The 24,409-nt window shown below is 41.3% G+C and overlaps 2 protein-coding genes across 6 annotated transcripts; one reads left to right on the plus strand and one right to left on the minus strand.

The window, feature by feature from the left end:
* Window positions 1–28: 28 nt before the first annotated feature.
* Window positions 29–16,375, minus strand: zfr2 (zinc finger RNA binding protein 2). 4 transcript variants are annotated; one of them, XM_042056520.1, is made up of 19 exons: window positions 16,215–16,375; window positions 14,593–14,842; window positions 14,187–14,301; window positions 13,717–13,938; window positions 13,216–13,529; window positions 12,751–12,933; window positions 12,205–12,451; window positions 11,798–11,952; window positions 11,492–11,611; window positions 10,160–10,320; window positions 9,419–9,545; window positions 8,047–8,240; window positions 7,325–7,493; window positions 5,757–5,937; window positions 4,499–4,587; window positions 4,046–4,141; window positions 3,845–3,956; window positions 1,739–1,836; window positions 29–1,635 (listed from the first exon to the last, which is right to left on the minus strand). In XM_042056520.1, exons 1-19 carry the CDS (start codon window positions 16,238–16,240, stop codon window positions 1,462–1,464), a joined length of 3,033 nt encoding a protein of 1,010 aa, XP_041912454.1. In that variant the 5' UTR covers window positions 16,241–16,375; the 3' UTR covers window positions 29–1,461. The 4 variants fall into 4 exon arrangements, with proteins under 4 accessions (XP_041912454.1, XP_041912453.1, XP_041912452.1 ...); XM_042056519.1 differs by lacking the exon at window positions 16,215–16,375 and adding an exon at window positions 15,895–16,203 and having other exon boundaries at window positions 14,596–14,842; XM_042056518.1 differs by lacking the exon at window positions 16,215–16,375 and adding an exon at window positions 15,895–16,202.
* Window positions 16,376–16,437: 62 nt separating this feature from the next.
* On the plus strand, window positions 16,438–23,224 carry atcaya (ATCAY kinesin light chain interacting caytaxin a). 2 transcript variants are annotated; one of them, XM_042056525.1, is made up of 13 exons: window positions 16,438–16,737; window positions 17,658–17,734; window positions 19,224–19,282; window positions 19,700–19,933; window positions 20,079–20,249; window positions 20,352–20,454; window positions 20,606–20,737; window positions 20,955–21,041; window positions 21,122–21,220; window positions 21,543–21,578; window positions 21,886–21,960; window positions 22,075–22,137; window positions 22,310–23,224. In XM_042056525.1, exons 2-12 carry the CDS (start codon window positions 17,658–17,660, stop codon window positions 22,106–22,108), a joined length of 1,107 nt encoding a protein of 368 aa, XP_041912459.1. In that variant the 5' UTR covers window positions 16,438–16,737; the 3' UTR covers window positions 22,109–22,137; window positions 22,310–23,224. The 2 variants fall into 2 exon arrangements, with proteins under 2 accessions (XP_041912459.1, XP_041912460.1); XM_042056526.1 differs by lacking the exons at window positions 16,438–16,737; window positions 17,658–17,734 and adding an exon at window positions 18,148–18,417.
* Window positions 23,225–24,409: the final 1,185 nt, after the last annotated feature.

Genomic DNA, 24,409 nt, shown 5'->3' on the forward strand with positions numbered 1-24,409 from the left:
TTGCAAAGAAAAAAACGTAGGAGCTTTAAAGTTTCGTACATCTTTTTAATATTGTAATGGTTAGGCAACACTACAAAGACTTTGAAATTACATACGTTCACACAGTCTTTTAAACAATATCTGTAAAACAGATGATTGTAACACAGTATACCAGTACTAAAAAAGGGAAATAAAATGGGTTAAAATAATACAATTTAATAAGACGGACAAAGTAAATTAAGAATATTACAGTGAAAACACACACCTCACACAGACAATAAAATGCGTAAGTGCACTGTTCCATAGAGGAAATTGTTAATGTTTGTCATCACACCATTTTAGGGACTGGAGACACCCATATTGCATGGTACATGTCAAGTTTATTTACTAAAATATTCACTTTCCAGAGTCTTCACACTAAAAAAAGTATGAAAACTCACACAGACCACACACACCCTTCATACATCAGGCAACAGGAAGAAAACTCCTACTCTCCGTCTTGTTCATGCATGCCATTCTCTTTTATAAAGCCCACAATAAAATAGCAGGCTTTAACCAGCAAACCTGACAGCATACACTCCTTACCTCAAGTCACAAGTGTCCCTCTGAAAGTGCCTTATTTGCAGCATGCTTGGTTCTCAATTGTGCAACTTAACAAATCTAAATATACTCAAGTCCCAATACTGAGACAATCGCAATTGCTTCAGCACTATTAATCCTATGATTTTGCTTAAAAATGTATTGAGTTTTTTTGGTGTACATTCTTTTTTCACAAGGTATAACCTTACTATTCATGTGTCTGTTTTACAAACAATCACACATAAAGAACATCTTTCCACTATGTGGAAAGGTGCTTTTGATAGTTTTATACAGTTTATATTTTCCTTTTGGAATACCACTTAGGCATACTTAGGCTACAAGTTCTATCACATATTAATGTTTATTAATTTATCTGAAATTTGTCTTGTCTTTTTTATTTATTGTCATCTGGCTTTCCACTTAACATGTTTAAGTTCCTTGCAAACCCATCTCTTCTCAAGACCTTTGAATGAGTGTAGCTTTAGTAGGTTAAAAAGCCTTGAACTGGCCTGTTTTGGTGGGCATAATGCTTATACAGGACGAGATGTTTGAAAATGGCTAAATCTAAATGTACAGTCAGTAATATAAGAATAATAAAAGTAGTCAATTCAGATTACTCATTGAGATCTTCAGCAGCTAAACTGTCACCGGTCCTGGACACGGAATGATGCTATGATATCCTTCTCATTTAAGTGACAGTAAATCAGATTTGAGTGTAACCAAAGCCAATCATACAGTACCTTAAGTAGGAGAAACAGCAATGGTTTCTCCTGCCTCCTCAGCCCTAATTGCGGGCCAGTCATCACTCTAGTCATTTAAGGTGTCTGTGTAGAATATATGGAAAAGAAAGCATAAACCATGCTGATGACAGTCAGTGAATTGCACTTAGCCTCGTATAGATTTTCAAGCATCTTCTAAGTCTTCCTTTTTGTCTTTTTTGCCTTCCCCTTCTCCCTCCCCAACTTCGCTGCCATCCCGTCGCCTTTTGCGGTTCCGGGCACCGGTCTTCGATGCCGGCAGGGAATCCATGCCAAGGACTTTGTGAATCTGGCGGAATGCGAGTAGTCGCAAGGCATGCTAAAGAAAGAAGAGGTGCAGATAGTAATTGGATAAAGACCTTGATAAATATACACATACATAACGAGGTTCAGCACCGGCCTTCACAGTATAGCGTGATTACCTGTGCGCTAGCGGTTATGTCCTCTCTGGCTTGCTTACTCATACCATCCAGAGCATCAGTCTGATCTTTTTCACAAGGGTCCAGCAGACCAGGGCCATCTGAGTGAAACATGCAGAAAGGGATATGTACACAATAACAATAGTGCAGAAGAAGAGGGGTTTAGTAGATTAAGTGGCAAGGGCTGCATAAGAAAGGTGGGGGAGGATTGGGGGAGGATTGGGGGGGGAGGGGGGGCACCAACAAGGAGCACCCAAGAGCAACAGGGGCAAGGAAAAACTCCCTTACCAAGGAAGAAACCTTGGGCAGATCCACGGCTCAAGGGGCTAACCCAACTGCCAGGGGTCTTGGTGTGTGTGTTGGGGGGATGACAGGGGAGATGGGATAGTGTGCTGTGTATGTGGGGGGAGGGCAGTGTGCAATATGTGTGTTGGAGAAGCTTCCTTATGAGACAATGTGCTGTGTATTGGGGGGCGGGGGGGCAATGTGCTGTAAGTATGTTGGGGATGTGTGTTGGAGAAGCTTCCTGATGAAATAATGTGCTGTGTAGGTAGGGGGGGGGGGGGGGGGCAGTGTACTGCAAGTATGGTGAAGGGACTTACTATTGCAAGCAGAGTACTGTATGTATGATGTATGTGAGTGATGACAGTGAAGATGTGTGTGTGGGCGGGAGGGGAGTGGAGCAGTGACCGTGTGTGTGTGTGTGTAGTGTGTGTGTGGGTAGGTGGGGGCAGTGTGCTGTAAGTATGTAGAGGATGTGTGTTGGAGAAGATCCTGAAGACAATGTGCTGTGTATGTAGGGAGGGGGGGGGGGGGGGGGGGGGCAGTGTGCAGCAAGTATGTAGAGGAGGCTTACTGTAGCAAGCAGTGTGCTGTATGTATGTGAGGTGATGACAGTGATGATGTAAGTGTGTGTGTTTTGTGTGTGTGTGTTGGGGGGGGGGGGGGGGTGGGATGGGGCAGAAAGGCTAGGCAATCAAGGACATGGGTAGATAGATGGAGGAGAAATCAAAAATAATAAATAAAAAGTTCTATGGAGATGTGCAAAAGTTGGAGAAAGTCAGATATGTGTGTGTGTGTGTGTGTGTGTGTGTGTGTGTGTGTGTGTGTTTTGACGTGTGATGAAATAAGAAAATACATTAATACATTTGTATTAATGTGTTTTGGCAAGTATATTCTAAACTGCTACAACAAAATTCCCTGATATTCCATGACTTTGCCCCAGATATGATAAAATTCCCTGACTTTCCATGTCTGGAATAGACCATCAAAATTCCATGATATTCCAGAAATTCCGTGACCCATGGGAACCCTGAATATCACTTAAACGTAGACAAAACAAACATGCAGAACTACCATTTCATAATGTATTTCGTAATGCAATTTCAAAGTTTCCACCTTCACGGTTCCAATTACAGGTGTGTTCAGAGATATGTTTCAATGCCTTGAACAGAAGCAAACATTTACTACGAACATGTTTTCTCTAAACAGCATTGCAAAAAGTGATATCTTACTAAATGTTATAATCTTATATTAAGCTAAAAAATCTAGTTAGTATTGTTTTTAGTATAAGGACACTTACTTTGAGCTTTCCTGTAAGATTACTTGACTTAAAATAAGTCAAAATCTTCTTAAATTACTATATATAAACAAGTACATTTATCTGCCAATGGATTAAGAAAACCAGAAAAATGTATTTTAAGATGAACAATTTGTCTTAAATCTGAAATCTTATCTTAAATTAAGGTTAATTTTCTCAATCAATTGGCAGATAAATGTACTTGTTTTTTATGTCTTAATTTAAGAAGATTTTGACTTATTTTAAGTCAAATAATCTTACAAGAAAGCTCAAAGTAAGTATCTTCATACTAAAAACAATACTAACAAGATTATAACACTTAGTAAGATATCACTTTTTGCAATGAGATAATTAGAACAATTTTGTATAAACATTCCATCTCAACGGTAACCCTCTGTCCAACTCCCAGCATGTTTGCGAGAACTACCTCCTGAAACTGTTTGCGAGTGTTCGCAAATGTTCACAGCAAACAAAAAAGTCTTTGCAAATATTCGTGAACGTTTGCGAACATCAAGCTAAAGAGCACTAACCTGGCATAAGGATTCCAGTGGCGATGCATTCTAGTACCCTGCGCATGGCCTCTCCGGGACTCAAAGGACTTGAGGCACTACTGATGGCCTTCTCCACCAGCAGCTCCATAGCCTACAAGTTTAGAGGAGACATGGTTGGTTTGCACAGCCCTGAAATAAAATTACATTACATCACAACCACAAGATTTGATGGCAACTCACCCAGCTTGGCATCTTTGCCCAGGTTGGTACTCGCTGACAGAGGTCTCGCAACACCCTGATGATGATCACACAGGATTGCAGGCCATTGGCTCGAGCCTGAGGTGTCAAAACCACAGGAAAGAAATTGTTGATCTAGTGTACTGTAGGCTACTTCCTGTGCAACATGCACTACACTGGGTGCTACACTTTCGTGGTGGTTAGTGAGGTCCCCCGTTCCCTGTGAAGCACTTTGAGTGGCAAGAAAAGCGCTATATAAATGTAACGTGTTGTGTTGTTGTTACACATATTTATAGCAATAAAATGACATGCTCATGCAATTAAAACAATGTGCAACTTTGTGTACAAAAATAATTAATTATTATTAATAATAATAACAATTCATTAATAATCATTAATTAAAAATATGAATTAAAATAATTAATTATAATATTATAATTATATAATAATAATTACCTGAAACCATTTGGCATGGCGCAAAGCAGCTAGGTACTCTAAACACCTTTTCTTGCTGAGAACGTCTGGCGGGTCTTTTTCTGTCACTACTGTAAAGAAGGAACTTTGTTTATTAGTCCATGCTGTGATTTAGAGATATAGAGTTTTCACAACTGCCATTTTACATTAGAAAACAAACTGGACTTACCTTAAAGAAATACTAGCTAACACAGTGAACACTAAAAGAATCAAGACATAATTCTCTAGTCAGACGTCAGAAGTATACGCCTAGTAGTACACCAAATTAGCACTGGAAATCTACAGTATGTATAGAAGTGTGAATATGGTGACCTAAAGGTGAACTCTTTTTGAACATTTCCCCATTCTTAAGAGAGTAACCAATGGCACAAGTTGCATAATGAAATGCAATTATTTTAAGAAATATATTTTCACACAAAGCAAAGCAAAGTGACTTATGTACAGTAGGGTCTGCTGATACAAAGCAAACCAGTGCTTTTATATAAGCAATATTTCCTACAACAATAGACTTTTTTTGGAGTAACAAGGTACACAAGGAAATAAGAGATCACATAACATGCCCTTATGTAACCTTATATAAAAACTTAAACTCCCTTATAATTCTCTTCTACCTTCCAGGGATGAGAGAGAAGTGGTGCAATACTCCTCAATGACTAGACCATAGGCACTTAATGTGGCATGTAAATATTAAATGTTTGAAAGGTCACATAGGAATGTGATGGAAAAAGTTTCTAACCCTAAATCAAGGCAATGTATGCTATATGCATATAAAGCTATACACTATAAGCATATAATCTATAAGCCAAACCCAGCTTTGGGTTTTTAAGATGAAAAGAATAAACAGACTCTCGTCCCTGGGTATAACTTTTTCTCATTACCACATTACGACACTGTGAAGAGAGTCTATGTTGGCAGCAAAGGCATGCCACTGTGGCATAGAAAGGTGAGAGATCCTGCTTCCAATGTAAATTGAGGTTCCAAGAAAACAAACAAATAAATAAATAAACAAACCATGTAAGGGAGGGTCTGGACTATTAATTACCTGAACCAAATGACACAGACAAAATAAAAAGGCTGGCCAATGGTTTGTTTCCTTATTTTCAATGTCATGGGGTGGGGGAGACCAGTTGGACATTCTTAAAGTCCGGTCTAAAGTCACTCTAACATGCTCCAGCGGCAGACTTGTTTTTGTCAGGAGAGACACACAGTGCACTTGGACTGAAAGCATGGCTTCTCTAACCTTTCTCGGCCGCCTTGGCTCCTGCCTCTTCCTCCTTGTCGGGGGCAGGGGCAGGTTCTTCTCTCATCACTGGCGACGTAAGAGAGATGGTGACCTGCATTTTTGGTTCCTTGCTCGCAAAAATCACGATGTTGGCTTCGTCTGGGTGAGCCTGCACCTCATACTGATCTTCAGAAAATGTCTGCCGGTTAAAAGGACACTGCGGATTACTCACTACAGAGGAGGGGCTGCTGCAGGTTTAGAGGACAGTTTCAGCGGTCTCTAACATCTGGAGTGCACAATGCAACCAGGGTGACCTTCTGTCAGTGACAAAATATTTGAACAATATCCAGTCAATATAAAACAAAATAGGGGACCAGGAAATCTGTCCTTGTATTCAAATCAATTGTGTGTGTGTGTGTGTGTGTGTGTGTGTGTGTGTGTGTGTGTGGTGGAGTGGGGGTTGTATGGCTTTATACTTTTCACTTTGTAATTCACAAAGTTAGGACAAATTATTGCCCCAATGTCACTCTGTAGGGTTTGGGTGTCATAACCAGGCAGTTGCACTAAAGATCAGTTAAAACATTTTCATTGACACATTCACTCAAACAAATCGTGAAAATCCTCCTCAGCCTACAGTATCCCTGAGCATTTGTGTGGTACTTCTCTTGACAAATTTGTTGGGAGTAATAGAGCTCTACTAATGTGTGTGTAAATGGATGGAATTACAAGCACTTATACAGATGAACTGAACAGAAGTTTTAAGATGTTAAATCCCTCTAATAATTATTGAAATCCAAACCCAGAATCCCTTGGAATCCTGTTGCTTTTGTTAAGAGCCTTATATTCTCTCATTTACCATTATTTGTCCCCAGTAAAATCTAGAAATGGGTTTGTTCCACAACTTCCCCATATTACTAAAAATTACTCAACCAAATGACCCACATACCTTCTTTTCACAACATTACCACAGGAAGTTTGAACCATTAGTTCAAACAAAACATCACATGGTGAATAATATTAGATATCCCAAACTTGTACCCATTAGTCCCATCCACTATATATTTTGCATGTGTTTTATCTGTAACAGTCTAAAACAGGCTTTTGTTGTAGACCTATTCCATACCAACTTTCAGATCAGAGTTGGCTCCTACTGTAGCTATAAACACTTCTTTAGGTGGTGCTTCTAAAATTTCCTTTAACACAAAAATTCAGCCTTTTTGATCACATTCTATTCTTTTTGATCAGATTCTATTAAGATTACACTGGAACTCTAGTTTAGATAAAGATGAGTGGATGAACAGAGTATTTTACCTCATTCTCTGATGTTACCATATGAGGTATGCAACTTTGGTCTGACAAAACATGCTAAGATGCTATTTTACAAACCCATTTGCAACCCTGTAATTAGGCTGTGGAATAAAATGGCCCACTTTAGCTGATAGCACCCTTTTAAAATGAAATTCCATGTTTTAGTTTCAACAGTTTTGACATGTTTTTTTTATATTCTGATTCCTGATACAATATATTCCTCAAATGTATGCTTGTTTGTCCCATATGGTGACATCACTCTTGTGAGACGCTCTTACCGCTAACTGACTGGGTAACTGCTCAGCGACCGTCTTCAGGAGAGAGCAAGTGGGTTTCTTGGCGGCCAGGAGAATGAGCTGGACATTCCTGTCACCGTGCAGCAGCAGGCCCTTGGCTAGGATACCCACACGCATCACCCCCTTTAGCATCCGGGCCTGAGGGTCCACTCTGAGTTCAGGAAGAGGGGGGGGGGGGTCACAGAGGAGGGAAACTGATAAGAAACCAGCCAGACAACAGACACACAGACACAGGAAGTGTCACAGAGCCCCAGTTCCACGCACATTCTGACAACAGTTAAGTGCAAAATTATTCCATGTTTACATTCAAAATCAGGTTTGCGTGGAACATATGGGCCATTGCTTATATATTCCCACACTCATATTCATCCCACTTTGCTTCTTCACCTAACAATAAGAAAACCAATAAGATATAAATTAGATCTTAGAACCCTCCACAATTGTTGTAATAGGGCTTTCTATGCGATGGATTAAAACAGCTGACTATGTATACAAGAAGTGGATCGCAAGGGAAGAAATACTCATTAGTAATTCCTTCTTAATACTTGTACCACTACAACAACTGCCACCAGAAGTTGCTTGTTTTTTCCACTTTTCATTTCCCTTGCTTTCTGTCTGTTGTAATTGTGTGGCTTCATCTTTATGCAAATATTGCCACAGAGGATGCCAGACTGCTTTGAGACAGGGTGTGTAATAAACCGTACGTTTTCTCATGCTCTGCATCTTGTGCGTCCCCACAGGCCTCTTTCTCCAGCAGGGAGTCCGAGACCAGCTTGAGGGCTCTCTCAGAGTGCGAGACGATCCTCTGCACGGCCTGGAGCTCCTCTTCCACTGGGTAGATAGTGGAGTGTTTGGCCATGATGTGGCGGTCGTCCGGGGATACAGGCCGGCGGACAGGCTGCAGGATGGGAGAAATCAACAAAGAGCTTTGGAGTGAGGTCTGAGCTACACCAGGCACGTAACTGAAATGTTCCGTTCGCGTTGCGTCTGCTGCAACAATTAGCTTCCACTATAATCAATGGAAGAAGCTACACCAGACGTGAGAGTGGGGCGTACATTCGAAAAAAGATAGACCATTCATCTAAAATCGATTTTACAGGCCGCGAAACGGAACGCTTCAGTTACGCGCCGGGTGTAGCTTCCTTGTGAGGCTAAGGAACGGCGTCTTGGAACATTGGAACATTGTTGTGGAAATACCCGCAGCACGGGTTGCAGCACAAGCGACTGAACCACTATGGAAGTGTTTCAGAACAGAGGACTCACAGCAGAACTTCATGTAATTGCTTCCAAGCTGCTATCAGCACTGTGCAGCACAGAGAAAATGATGTATTGTGTAATTTATGATCACATCCAGATCACTCAGCATTTTATCTTAGAACACAGCAACACAGTTTTATGATTTCTGACAGCATTGACTACTGTAGCTACAGGCACTGTGTCAATTTTCTCATCTTTCACTTTTAAAAACAAAAGAATGATACACTGACTTAGACCACCCACAACTACCATCACTTTAAAACCAGTTTCTGTTCTTATGTATACTCTACTAGGCTGAGTACAATTTTCTCAATATATTCCTGTGGTTTTAGAGTGCCAAAAGCAGAACAACAGAACATCTCCTCAGTTTCAAATTTGTCAAAACTTGAAAACTTGAAGAGTAAAAACAGTCTTAGTCATGAAGTCTAAATAAATGTATGAGTGTATTTGACGACAGGTGCTATAAAGGTGCTTGACGAAGGCGTTTTAAAGAGCTCATGGAAACAAACCACCTTCAAACCACTTTCACCTTCACTTTAGAGCTCATCGAAACAAACTGCCTCCAGCTCATTACCCCCATGTATGTTAAAGTTAAAGTTGACTGGTATTTCTTTAATTTTTCCTTGGGGATCAATAAAGTATCTATCTATCTATCTATCTATCTATCTATCTATCTATTTAGCAAACGCTTTTATCCTAAGTGATACAGACTCGCAATGGCAGGTTAGGAAACTGAACCTGGGTCGAGCGATTGTCAGGCAGAGACTGTGCTCCACCACACCCACATGTGCATTACGATACATGACTTTGGACACTAACCAGAAGAGGAGGAACAGGCATGCCGGGCCGACTCATGAGCGGGGGAGGTGCCATTCTACGCCGCTGCTCCCCCCAGTACATCTGCTCCTCCTCCAGCCTCCTCCAGTACAGCTCCTCTTCATAGCGCCTGCCAGGGCAAAAGGGGAAGCACAACTAATCATGATCAGTCGGACTCCGAGGAATGACTCCACACAGGGGAGAAGTCCAGAAAAAGGAGAAGAGGAACTGATGTTCGGAGGACCTTTTCTCCCACTGTTGTGGGCCTGTGTATATGTATGATTGATCATCTGCGAGAAGGAGAGCATGTGAAGCTGCTGTCACATGCCTTTTTATCACACAAAGGCTTTTCCATTTTTTTCAGATGAAATCAAACCTGTGGGTCTGGTTCAGTGACACATGGTGTTGATTCACTCATGCACAAACACACATGGCCTTATTATATCAGTGTTAGGGTTTTTCTCATGAATTTAGTCTTTCCCTTCTATTTATTTTTATTTTTTCATGTTTTATTTATTTCATACGTTTTAAAATAGTTTTAGTCTTTTTCAATCTCTTATTCTATTATTTTATTCATTTAGATTTTTATTGTAACATTAAAATGACTGACCTTGACTAGAAAGCACTTTGCTACAACTCCTGTTATTTCTACATGTGTTGTACAAATAAATGTGACCTGACATGATATGACACACACACACACACACACACACAAAATGAGAGAGTGAGAGAGAGATTCCATACCACCCCATGTCGGACCTCATCTCCATGTGCCAGCGCTGCTCATCTTCCTGCTGTCTCTTCAGCACAGCCTTCTGTTTCTGTTTCCTTAGCTTGCCCTCCTGCAGCTTCCGTGCCCGGTTACTCGGCTTGATCTCCACCGGCAGCTCCGGGTTCACCTTTTTCTGCCAGAAAAAATGTCACTGCACATCAGACACCCCTTTAAGCACCATACAGCTAAATCTGAAATAATCCTGGAGTGGAGGGGAAATGTAGGCACAGTTTGCTTGTCAGGGCTGCCATCTTGTGGTGAAGACACAGTAAGACCAGTGGACTAACATTTAGATAGATAGATAGATAGATACTTTATTGATCCCCAGGGGAAATTCAAGACATTGAATTTTTGTAGGCTCCACTGAATACAATCTGGACCAGATGTACACTGGCAGAAACCAATGTAACTTGGAATTACATAATAAACACAGAGGAAGAATCAAGCCGTCTAAATCCACCAAAGAATTGTGGCAATTTTTTTGAATGCTTGAAAAGAACTACTTGCCAAGTACCTCAAAAAAAAAATGTAAAATTGCACCGATAGGCAAACTGATGCTGTTTTGAAGACAGAATGAAGACAGTTCGCACCGAACACTGATGTGATTTTAATGCTAAGCATACTTTATTTTAGAAAGCATCCACACATTCTAGCTGTTTAACAAGGACTATTCCTGTCCTATTAATATTTCTTTCACTAAGCAGAAAGGAACCTGTTTCATTCCTTTCCATGTTAGATGGCAGTTTATTAATTTTTTTCATTTAGCAGATGCATTTTTCAAAGCGACTTACATGTCAATTACATTACAAGGGCATTGTTACATTGTTTGAAAAGGAATGAAATGCCCGCACTCTGCTAAAACTCCCATATATTTATTGTGTTGCAACGTTTCGACCCGGCTGGGACTTCCTCAGGCAAAAGGTCGGGTCGAAACGTTGCAACACAATAAATATATGGGAGTTTTAGCATAGTGTGGCCATTTCATTTCTTTTCAGTTCTAGTTCCATTTGCCCTGCACCTCACCGGTGGGGATGTGCACACTTCCACTACTACTCATTGTTACATTGTCCCCAGAGAAACACGGGGTCAAGTGCCTTGCTCAAGGGCACAACGGTGGAAGCCGAGAATTGAACCCACAACTTTTCAGGCTACTGCATGCTAGCCCAGCTCCTTAGCCACTACGCTACCACCTCCCCACATGTTCCAATTATAACCTTCAAAGTAAGCCAAGTCTCTGCTTGCACTATCATCTCTAATGTAATCTGCTTCTCAGTATCCTTTTCGTGGGTTTTTTTTTTGCCCACCTTGTATTGCAGACGGTGCCTCCGTCCCTTCAGATGCATCTCTTTAGCATTGGGATCATTAAAACTGCATTCGCAGAGCTTGCAGTGGAAACGGATGACCTTCCCATCCTCATTGTGAACCTGCAAAATCGAAACAGCATGTGATCATTCCAGAAAAAAAAAATCAATGTAATCCCAGCCAGACAAAAAGACAATAAATGTCACCAAGCCAAATCCATACTGTACCAAGCATGTCTTTATAATATGGCTATGGACTGAGTGGATAGAGTGAACAGGGTACTGTTCGGAGGTTATCTGTCCACCTACCTCTTCCACGTAGTCATGGCCGACAGGCTGGATGTCCCCCTGGCCACCCACACTGTCCCCTTCATCATCATCACTGTTGAGATGCTCATCTGATTTGACCGGCGTCTGCTTGGCCTCCTCCAGCTTGGCTGGGACTGGCGGGGTGGGTTTATGAGCTAGGGCACCAAAGATGTGAAATTATTGTACATGGCTTTCATCAAACACCTATAATCCAATGAGCATATATATGCTTACATTCATTTTTTCCCATTAATCACGTTAATAATAATTATGAAGAAAAATGACAACCAGCAGTACATTGAATACCACTATCCCAACATCCCCCACAGAATTATCATTATATCTATCTATATTACCAAAGCAATTACTACATAAAAGGTCTCAGATTTATCACAGCTGAGTCCTACCAACAATAGGTGCTTTGGGTGGGACAGGTTTTTTCGCAGGTGTTGAGGCTTTGGTGGTGTTCAGTACAGTAGCTTTCGGGGGTGTGGCAGCAGCAGCAGCAGCAGTAACAACAGCAGCAGAGGAGGAGGTGACGCTGGGAGCTGTAGGCTTCCCTGCGGTCACTGTAGTGGTGACGGGTGCAGAGTTCACCAATACCGGCTCAGTAGAGGGTATGGGCTTGCCAAGCTTTGTGTGCAACTTCACTACCTGTGGAAAGCAAATACCTCACTGACTGGAAACACGATAAACTTGAGCCAGTCACCTTGAGCCCGCATACACTTACTCTCTACCAACAGTTAAAAAGCAATTCAGCATATTTTCATCAAGAGCAACTAACAGGCAAAACCACAAAAGCAAAACATTATGGTAGCATGTGTAAATTCAACACATGCCTTTGTCCGCTACTAATGGGGAACAGAGCAATTGTTATTTGTGATGTCTTAATCACCTGGACAACATCAATTTTGCATGCTGTTATGAGTAGTGGTTACAGCTGCCATGCTAACCTTCTGGTGCTTGGCCCCCCGTATGTGTGCTGCGTAGGCGTCTGCTCCGGTGCAGGAGACGTCACACAGCTCACAGCGCAGCTGAGTCTGGGCACCGCGGGGCCCGTTGCTGGGCTGACTGCCTGACTTCAGTGTCGCCTCCTTCTTCTTGTGCTTTTGACCTTCTAAGTGCTCGCGGTACGTCTGTGAGGGACAAGGACAGTATGATTCTGAGTGAAAGACCTTATATGTGATGGATTGATTACTTTACTAACATTAGCTACGATAATTAGTTTTGATCATTTTTTACATCAACTATCTCTATTCAGCAACACAATAAAATAGCAACACCATCTTAACATTACTTCTAACTCCATGAATGCTATTTCAACTTTTCACTGATTTGCACACATAAATGATTGTATTTAGTCTGTCATCCCTCAACCACCATTATCTGGCAGACCCAACAATGGAGGCCTACAGTACCTGTGGTCCTGCACAGCTGATCTTGCAGATATCACAGTAGTGCAGCTGGGGCTGTTTGGGCGGACCTTTGGGCTTCTGCAGCTTGCTCTGGTGGAACACGGGCTTCTTGTAGGAGTTGACAGCCGGCGCTGTGACCATGTTGCTGCCCGCGTTGCTCCAGGAGGAGCTGGTCAGCTGTTTGGGAGGGGGCTGCTGTGGAGGGGGCAGTGGCTGCTGGGGGGGCGGCTGGGACTGGGGGGGAGGCATCTGGGCAGGCTGGTAGTAGGAGGGGGTGGAGATGTAGCCAGTCGATTCATAACTGGAGTAGCTTATGCCTACGAGGAGGAAACGCCAGAAGACAAGAAAATTCATTATGTCTAGAAGTGTACAGTTCTTTATTTTTTCGTACACCAACCTATGATGGCACAACATATTTTTAAAACCTATGTATCCTCTGCGAGTGGTTAAACTATGACATCTTAAGATGGAACAGTTAGCACTGAGCACTGTTAGCTCTCTTACCCGAGTAAGACGTAGCAGCAGTGGTATTGACGCTGTAAGAAGAGCTAGGAGTGTAGGTGGAGATGGGGGTGGGGGGCTGCTGTACACTGGTAGACACAGGGTACAGGCAGTAGTTGGAGGACACGGGGTTGGCTGGGGCCAGCGGTTTTAAGGCGGTCACCTGTCTCTGAGGTGGCGGCTGGGTGTAGCCTGTGCTGACTGGACTGTAGACGTTTTTCAGCGCTGCAGGAAAACAGATGCAGTGACAAGAGAAAGAGAGATGGTCAGTTTAGTGTCTGCCCAGGCAAAAGTGAATTATTAATTTCCTGCCATTCTATGTCAGCAGAACTGTAGGTGCATCAAGGAGCAATAATAATCATAATGCATTGGCCCAGATATGCCCACAACCCAAATGTGTTCCAGAGTCAATGGCTAATACCTGTGTACTAATATCTGTGGCACTAAGAGGTAAATAAGAAACATATAATCACCAGGCTGGAAATAAGTGTCAGTTGAGGTCCGCTGAGCAGGAGCTATGGTGGTCTGGTAGTACTGTTTGTTTTCATAACTGCCAACAGATGCAGCGCGGCCATAGGTGTAGTTATCCTGTAATATTGTCAGAGCAAAGCAAAATTGGTCAGTATTATATAATGACAATTTATTACATTATCAAACAGTGTACAATATTCTGGTAATAAATAATCAATAAATATTTTTGGTGAATTTGATACACATACCAAGACACAACATAATTCTAATAGTATTACACATATTTGTATTTTGTCCAAGAATACAATGAACAGAACAAAGAAAGTAGAAATTGGCACTGACAACCCTCTAATTAGCCTAGATTACAGGGGCAAATGTGTGCAAATTAACAGGTAGGCAGGAACTGACCGCCTCAGTGAAGACTTGGTACGTCTGTGGTACAGTAGTGGGCTGAGGCGTTGGGTCCTGCTGGCGGTAGACATACTCTGGAGCCGGCTGGGCCTGGTACCCAGGATAGGGGGCAGACGCCACGGGCCGGGCAGCCTGAGGGCTGGGGGCCGGGGCATAGGAGGCAGTTACAGCGTGGGCCACGCCAGTTGCTGGCTGCACGCTGTAACTGGCTGAGGTGGGATGTGAATATGCATTGGGAGGCTGCGTGCTGCAAGAGACAAACATAACAGCGAACATAAAGACCACACAGCGTTCAGGAGCATACTGCAAACAGGACTACTGCAAAAGATACTGCAAACAGGACTTCAATATTCTTGAAGCCCCTCTTGGAGAGATGTTAATGAAAAAAGTCAACCAGGCTTCCATCATTTCTCCACTGACTATACTAAATAAATCTCAACACTAAACTACATAATAACAATACACCTACAATGGCAATTATGCAGGATAAATAATTATTTGTTAACAATATAGTGCGGATAAATGAATCCCACAGTCAAGAAAAAAAAACTTTGACAGGTCAGAGTACTGTATCATAACTATCATACTATCATGTCATAATACTTGAATTTCTTGAATTTCCCCTTGAGGATCAATAAAGTATCTATCTATCTATCTATCTATCTATCTATCTACTTTCTTCCAGGTTTTTGGTCTATACACCATGTTATACAGAAACAATGCGCTTTGTTCCTTGAACATAGCTGGAAACACCAAAGTTAGAGGCTGCATTGAACTTCTACTGCTGTAGGCTACTGAATAACACTGCGAATAAGGCACAGCAGAACTGTCATGGCTCCTGCAAATAGCATAGCAGCTAGTGTTGTAAAGTCAACCCACAACTTATATCTGAACGGATGAGGGTTGTTGTTTTTTCGTAAATCTAGCCATTCTGTTGTGCCCTATTCGTCGTATAACTTTAACTATAAAATTTAACTCTGGCAGTCAAGCCCACTTCAACTGACATAATCACTCATGTAGGCTACAGACTGACATTACACTGAGCCATTCCGGCATCGCATAACCAAACCTGCTTGCACAGATTCTGCACCAACCGTGACTAACCTCTCTGACTTCTTTCGTTAGCAAGGATTTTTAACTAGCAAGGTTCAGACCTTGTTAGCTAGATTAGCCATTTCCTCATTCAGATACCTCTGTAGCAACCCCAAAGCGACGCAACAGCTTCAGATTTACAGTATGTCTGCAGGACACAATAAACTGTTACATGTTTACCGCATGTAGCGCTGACCCGGCAATTACCTGTACTGCGGACCGGCACCATGTGTGAACCCATAATAATTACTTGCAGCCATCTTGGCATTTCAGAACCGCTGTATCGGTCTGTGGTCATGTGACAAGACCTAGCCACTCGCAAACCACTGTTTTAACTATATGCGGGCTGCAGCGATACACTATCTGCTATTATTTTCTCATTTTCTTTTTTTAACCCCACTGACTGAAAGAAGCTCTCCAGGAATTGTCATCCGTCCTATTATGCCTACAGTGACAGTGGTTGCATAGTTGAATAGTTTGCTGTATCTTGAATACTGGGAAAGAAAATTTGTATAATTGCAGTCTACCTCCTTTGCAGCCGTGTGAGATACATCCCAGGTTCTGAAGTGAACTAGATATGGGAACACAAACCTGATGCACGCTGATGTGATTGGAAGGAGTCACTTTGGGGCGGTCGGGTGAATTTTTGTGGACTGACTGGCGGATGCGGTTACCATGGAGCAGGCAGAGCAAAGACAATATATTAAGTTATTTGAATAAATCCTTAGAATAAATAACAACGAAAGTGCATAAGAGCGCGCAGTAGCCGTGTGAGACAAATTGAGACAACCAATAAGAGATGTTGGTTGTTTTATTGAAGTTAAGACCTTACGAACAGGTATTCTTTTCCCTGAAGTGTGCACCATGCGGAGCTTGGCTGAAGCCATGTCACCTGGCAGGCCTTTCAAATAAACGATTTCCCCCCCCGGAGGATAATAATTTTGGAAGAATGCGGTTCTGTAACTGGATATACTAGGCCCTCGTTTTTTCCAGTCAAGTTCTAACACTGATGAGGAAGGTCACAAATAAGGTCGACCTGTATCTGTAACTGTGAGTATCAGCAGCTTCACTTAATCATGTTCTAACATGTTTTTGTCATGTTTAAAATAGGCTCAATTGTATTTTGTAGATCAGCCAACATCTACACAGCTCTGTTAGTGGCATTCAAGAGAGGATATTAACCTTAGTTTTGACATAAGAGAATATTCAGATTAAATGATAACTGCTCAAATACTCTTCAGCAGGTATGAGAATGCATGGCCCTACAATCACTTGCTTGATGGGCATACAGTAAGAAGGTCACACATCATCTTAAACAACAGAATATTGCATGCATGCATTAATCACATCATGTATCTGGAACACAACCAGTGCACATTAGACTATTGCTACTGTTTTGTCTACATATACGTGTTCTCAGCCCTCCACTTCAGAATGTGTCTCATCAGTGAACTGTTATTTAATTTCAGTTCAAGATCTTACAGTGAGACTGACATTTCTAGCCCAAAAATAATATTTTCCAAACTGTGTTGCCAAAAGTGGTGAGATTTGACACAAAATGTGACAGCTCAATTTAGGATTAGAGGATTGTGAAGGAAGATTACATTTTGCTTCTATTTAGGATGACTTTGAGGAAAGTCAGGGGGTTGGTCACATGTGCCTCACATGCTTTTCGTGGGGTAGGTCTTGTGACCTGAATGAAACATTCAGATGTTTAATTAATAATAAAAAAAAAACATTATATATTTTGAACAAAGCAATCAAACAATCAGAGACAACTGAAGCCAGTACTTCCACAGTACTGAATAGCATGTTTCTCCACTATATTCACTGTGATTCCTCAATGTGTATCTCATGTCAAAAAGTTCTGGATATGCACTCTTTTGAAATGAGTGCTGAGATTATTTTGCCATTCAAATGGATCAGGTTGTGCCTGCCTTTGTAACACAAGCCCCTCTTATCCCTTAAAGATGGCTACCACTGAGGCCAAGTCACTGCTGGACAGCATGGAGGTGAGGGATGAGTGGCAGGATGAAGACTTTCCCAGGTGAGATCCTTTTTCGGGTTCATAGACTATTTGATTGTCACTGAGTTTTGAAAACACAGCCACACATAAATAATCCTTAATAAATAATCCAACGAAAACCTTCTCATGTATTTCAAAGGCTTACTACTGAATTATTGGATTGGTTATATAGGCCCTATGTTGTATTTTATTTTCAAATATGGATGCTCTTGATTGATAATGCAGATGAATTAATGTATTAATTAAAAGTATTAAACATGGAAAAGTAACTCATATTGTAACCTTCATAATGACATTGAGTAATTTTAAATAATTGATTTGGGTTTTGGAAAGATTCCTTAAATCCTCCCACGGCCACTCAGAAAGGACTAGATCTGACAGCAGAGAGGATTCGGGTGTCAGTTCCCTCTGTCTGTGGTCTTGCAGAGATGAGCAGGTGCAGCTCTCTCCTTAAATGGAAAACAGTCACGTCATGTGACGTGCGCGGCAGCCAACAACACAGCATCACCAGGAAAATGGAGGCAGGGCAGGAGTAGAGAGAAAAATAGCAGAGGCTGTGTTTTAGCATCTTTAGGCAAGGTCTTCAGAGATGTGGTTCTTGGCACAGAACAAGTGAAAGGCACAAGAGGGGGATAGAGTTAGAAATTACAGACATAGGACAATCACTTTTCATCAGATCCATTGCTCCTTCTGTTTCTCTAAAGGTAAGTGCAAACACTTGATTTTCCATATTAGCTTCCCTTGTATTTGCCCTCCAGTGTTAGAGTCGTATCCCTCTGGATCAATGGCATTATTGATGATACGCCTCAGGCATACTTGCTGGCCAGTCACCTAACAGTTCTGTTTACAGCTCAGTGTGTATCAAATCATGGTTGGCAAATATGCTAACATCAGATAAGGTGCGTTACCTGCAGTGGGAAAAAAACATGGGGGGGGGGCTTATAAATGCCTGCAGTGTAGTATTTTTAACCAAATTGGCTACTGTGTCTGTGTCTATAGAACGTCCAGTCCTTTGTTGATTTCCTTCCGACGCGTGCGCTTTGTTTTGCGGACATCTCTGCTCTCCCACCCCCTACGGCATTGTGTCTTTCCTACTCCCCCACTCCTCTTGCCTCCCTGCCTGCACATTGTGTGGGAGGTGAGGGAGATGACACCCCATGCAAGTTAAGTAGCGCTGAGACAGCTGCTACCAAATACAACCGCCCCTTTAAGTACCACTAGCGATCCCTCCTCCTCCGTTGAATTCATTAGAATGCATTATTAGGGGCTTACGACCATAGCGGCCTCTCTGTTCTCTTCATGGGATCTTCATAAAGACAGACTTGATCAGTGACTAGTGCTGTGTGAGTGATGAATAGAACGAAATGGCAAGTATGTGAAAAGGCTTTCAGGACATCCGGCTGTTGTGTTAAAGTGTCCTGCGTGTCATTAAAGTCTGACTTGCTGCTAAATACTATATTGTTGCACTGCCTAAATTTCCCTTGTGTCAAGATTGTGTTGATTTTTTTAGACCACTCCCGGAGGAAGGTGAAATGGAGTCATCTTGTGGCCTTAATGATGACAGAACATGTGAGTGAAGCTATCATAACACTTCAATCTACCACACACATTTTGGACCGCTCTTCACCCAATCATGTTCATCATTTACCTACACTCCCCAGTTGATCATATTTCTCAGCCAATTAACTGCTTTATAGCCTCATATTCAGTACTCATACAGTGTACAGTAATCATACATCATGCTCTGTAACCAATCAAACAGATTTTTGTTTTCAACAAAACAAACTTCTCCTTCATTGTCCTCAATCACACTTTTTGCCACCTTTGCCAGTTGGAGTTTATTTCCTCTTAAAAGAGATGTTCCAGGGGGTATATGATGTGCATATATGATGCATCTTTAATTACACTCCTCAACTTATCAGCCAGCCTCCTCTTTCCAGTTAGCAATAATTACAGCATTTGTGTATCTTCTGCTGGCCATTGTAGCTCCACCAAACTCCCTTCATCTGGGTGGGGCAGGAGTGTCAGCATCCCATCGGAAGCGTCGCACCTTAGTGGCTCCAGACATGAACCTTTCTCTGGACCAAAGTGAAGGATCACTGCTCTCTGATGACTTCCTGGATACACCTGATGACCTTGATATCAACGTGGATGATATTGAGACACCTGACGACGACTCTCTTGAGTTTGTCCCTAACGGCAATGACCTTGAGTGGGAGGGTTAGTCACTTTGACTTTGAGTTTTATGATCGTATTGATTACACACGTGATCTACACTAGATGTGCTACATGCTTGTGTTTCTAGAGTATTTCTAAAATCTTGAGATCATTTGGATGAATTGCTGTAATATTTCGCATCACTCAGATGACACCCCTGTTGCAAAAACCTCGGCGGAAGGAGCAGGAGCTGAAGTGGAGGATGAGGACGGCGCAGGTGGAAATGGACGACTCTGGAGAACGGTGATCATTGGGGAGCAGGAACACCGTATTGACATGCAGGTCATTAGGCCATACTTGCGTGTCGTATCTCACGGAGGTAGGCTTAGCCAGACTAACCATTCATGGGCTCGTTTGAATTTAAATGTAAATGTCGTGCATTTAAATTATTATGTCTGGGTTTGTATGTACGATTCTACAGGTTACTATGGAGAAGGATTGAATGCCATCATTGTGTTTTCTGCGTGCTACCTACCTGACAGTAGCTGTACGGAATATCACTACATCATGGAAAATCTCTTCCTGTGAGTATGAGTGATCCACAACGGATTATTTCAGTGAATGTTTTCACCGGTTGTGATTAAGTGTTTACCCCTCCACAAACTGCTTGTCCCTTCACCTCACTGAAATCCCTCAACCCTTTCCCCTAAACCACACTGACCCACCCACCCTCAGGTATGTGGTGAGCAGTCTTGAGATGCTGGTTGCGGAGGACTATTTGATTATCTACATGAACGGAGGCACACCACGGAGTAAGATGCCAGGCATCGGATGGCTTAAGAAGTGTTATCAAATGATTGACAGAAGGTATGAATGAGTGTGCCAAAATGCAAGCATGCCTTTCTTCACTTTGTGATGCATGTATGACACAGACAGCACACAGCGAACAAATATGACTGCATGTAACTGTTGATTTGTGATGTCTTGTTAAAGTAATTTCCACACAAACAAATTTATATTGATGAGGGGGTTTTGATTGGATAACATTGCTAACTCTGTCTATTTTTTTTTTTTATTCAACTAGGCTAAGAAAGAACTTAAAATCTCTCATCATCGCTCACCCCTCCTGGTTCATTCGCACAGTGGTGGCCATTTCCAGACCTTTCATCAGGTAATTACTGTTCTATATGTTGTGGACGTGGCAATGTGGCATGTCAGTGTAAGTAATACCACCTCATTATGCTTTCACAGCGTGAAGTTCATGAACAAGATTCGCTATGTGCACAGCTTAGAGGAACTGGAGCAGCTCGTCCCCATGGAGCATGTGCAGATTCCCGAGTGTGTCGTTCAGTGAGTATTTTTGCCACTAGGGGAAGACAGATCTGTCACCACCAACGCTGTCATCAAAAACATAGGACTGAAAACCACCAAAGGCGGGAGAAATATTTATAACAGATGCTTTTTTAATCCGAGACTGTTATGGCATATGGTACAATGTTTTGGATATTAATTTGGTGTTAGGGGCAAATCTGTTTGATATGCAGTAATTTGGTTTGTGCAATGTCATGCTATTATTATGCCATTATATACATGATAAAACATGTATATAACATGTTTTATCATAAACATGCCAGTGTTTTTCATTTCAGTTTCTCTTAATCATTATTTCAAGGTTTGAAGAGGAAAGGATTAAAGCACGGAAAGAAAGGTAGAGCTTTTATAACTGTGATATTTTCTTGCCCTCTGAGTTTATGTTATATTTTACTTCTAAAGAGTTTTATGCATGAATAATGTACCGTATTTTCCGGACTATAAGTCGCACCGGCGTATAAGTCGCACCAGTCAAAAAATGTGTCATAAAGAGGAAAAAAACATATATATAAATATAGATATGTTGCACCTGAGTCGCAGGACCAGCCAAACTATGAAAAAAAAGTGCGACTTATAGTCCAGAAAATACGGTGTGTATGATTGAGAATAAAGGGATATGAAATAATAAATATTTCTGTTTGAAGACTGGAACAGGAGCAAAAGGAACAACAGATAAGGCAACAGCAGCAGCAAGGCCCAGCTAAATCCAACTCAGAGAGGTCAGTCATATGGCCTTATTTCTTTGTCATGTTTTTATTATTTATTATATTTATTACATTTTAAAACTCCTGTTCAAATAATCGAACATTTCAACTACTCATCATGTTTTACAGGCCTAAATCTATAATTGGGGACCAAGGATTGTGAGAGGAATCGGATCTCAAATGACCCATTAGGTAACAGGAGCATACTCTTGAACTTCCTAGTAATTTTTAGATGGCAAAGTTAGGTGGAGTAATCTTTACATGTTACTGTATTTGTTTTCACAGTTCTGGTCATATATTTTCCTTTATATTTCTCTGTATTGTTAGATGTATAAAACAAGCTCTTTGTGTTTGTGTTGGGTAGGAACACCTCTTTCAAAATGCTATACCACAGCGCCATATATCCAAGTTCCACCACAGGACATGCCTCTGTTCGGCCATGGTTTGCCAAATAGGAGCATTCATCTGAAGATCCGTGTGACAGATTGGAGCATTGCTTTTAGCACCTATTCTCCAAGCTTCCATTGCCTTGTCATTAGTGAAATGTTATTTTTATATATTTCCTTAATGTGTAAATTGTTATGGCCAAGTTTCTCTCTGTTTTTTATTTCTCAGTATCATATGCATGTTGACCTTATTGCTGTATGTCATTTGAAGGCACATGCACTGATAGACCAGAACAGATTGTTTATTTTTTGTCTTTATTGAATGGCATTATAGGGACTTTACTGTATAGCTGCTTTGTTCAATATGTTATTGAATGTATGTATTATTTGCACAGATCAAGTGCATCTTAAATTAGTCCTTTTATTACCTGCTTATTTCCATTTATGTTATGCTTTTTTGGCATGGATTTTGATGTTCTGACAAGTCCTTAACAAGGCAAGTTTTCCAGTTGTATTCCATACATAACAAAGTGAGCTATGTCACCAGCTGTGGAATACAACACTATTAAACAAAAAAACATTAAAAACAATCATCATTGTAAAAGTACTGACAAAGGAAAAAATTAAACAGCACAGCAATGCAATCTGCTGGATATGGGCCTCTTTTGGACTTGTGAATTACTAGAATATGCTGGTGCCTCTGTATAGCTTGACTATTGAATTCTGAATATGAATCACAACTGTTGTAAACAGCGAATATATCCTTTAGTTTTGGATAAAGATATGTGATATGGTACTGCAAAAAATAAATGCTGTCCAGTCATTTCTTACTGCTTCTCACAAATGTTGAATGTGACCATTTTGGTTTGATTAAAACAAGATTACTCTTTTAATATGGTGTTGATGCCGGTGATAATTCATCAATTAATTATAATTAAACTAATAGTAAATGGAATATCTTCAGAAAATAACTTATTTGGGCACACTACATGTTTATCACAGGTTGTGCCATGCAAACACATTAATCAAGACTATTCACATCTTTTTGTTACAGCAGAAGTATTTATCAAGCTTAACTGTTCATAGACATAGATCAAGTTAAGCTCACTAGTCAAAATGTCCTCTGGCCAGTGACCGGAAGGGCAGGTGTTGGTCTCATAAATATTGTTCTCATGCCTTTGATGATTTATGTGACATTTTGGACTGTGAATATCACTAACCTTCTGTGTATTAGTATAATTTGATAATTGATGTAAGTCACTTGTTTTACATCATCATCAAATTAATTTGGATGGTAGGCTACACTACAGACCATGGCCAAGTGAAGGATAAGTCCAGGCTTGCATTTCTATTGTTTGGAACTGGTTGCCACTGAAAATGTGAGCAGCTTCCACACACTCTGTTGACAAAAGATGTTAGCAAGTTTTATCAGCAGCTATGCTGTTGTTGGTGCTGTCAGGTTGTAGCCCAGTTTGTTAGACCAAAGCTCCTCACTTCTGTTTTAACATGATTACATTATAGTCTATACGAGTTGTCTCACTTTGCTAAAACCTTAATCTGATTGTGCCCATTAAATCACATTGTATGTGCTATTCTGTAATCTATTTTATCAGGCCTCATAGAAGTGTGTGATAGGAGGTAAATTTCAACTTTATTCACTGTGAGCAGCTGTCAACATGATGCGTTTCATAGGCCATCCAACACATCGGACAAATTTGCCTCATCGTGCGTTGAACACCACGTTTACAGTGTAGCCTACAAGTACGTTTAAGTGGATATATTTACAGCTATTAGGCTGTTTACGTGAAGCTGGTCACACTGTACTGACGCGGGCTATACACAATGTGCCTGTAATACCTTATAGGTGTCGTTGCGTGCTCCATCAGTAATACATGTAAGTGGTCATGTTATTTGTCACAAGGACACAAAACAGGTGGTAGTCGATAATGTAAACCTTGGAGATCCCTAAACGCCGATTGGTTATTATCGTGGTTTCTAAAAACATGATTGGCTGCTCTAAAAGAGCCGCGCCCACAATCGCCCACGAGGGGTAAATATTCTAGGGATTCGACCCTGGT

The sequence above is a fragment of the Alosa sapidissima genome, chromosome 12 (genome assembly GCF_018492685.1).
Source record: "Alosa sapidissima isolate fAloSap1 chromosome 12, fAloSap1.pri, whole genome shotgun sequence".
Lineage (NCBI taxonomy): Eukaryota > Metazoa > Chordata > Actinopteri > Clupeiformes > Clupeidae > Alosa > Alosa sapidissima.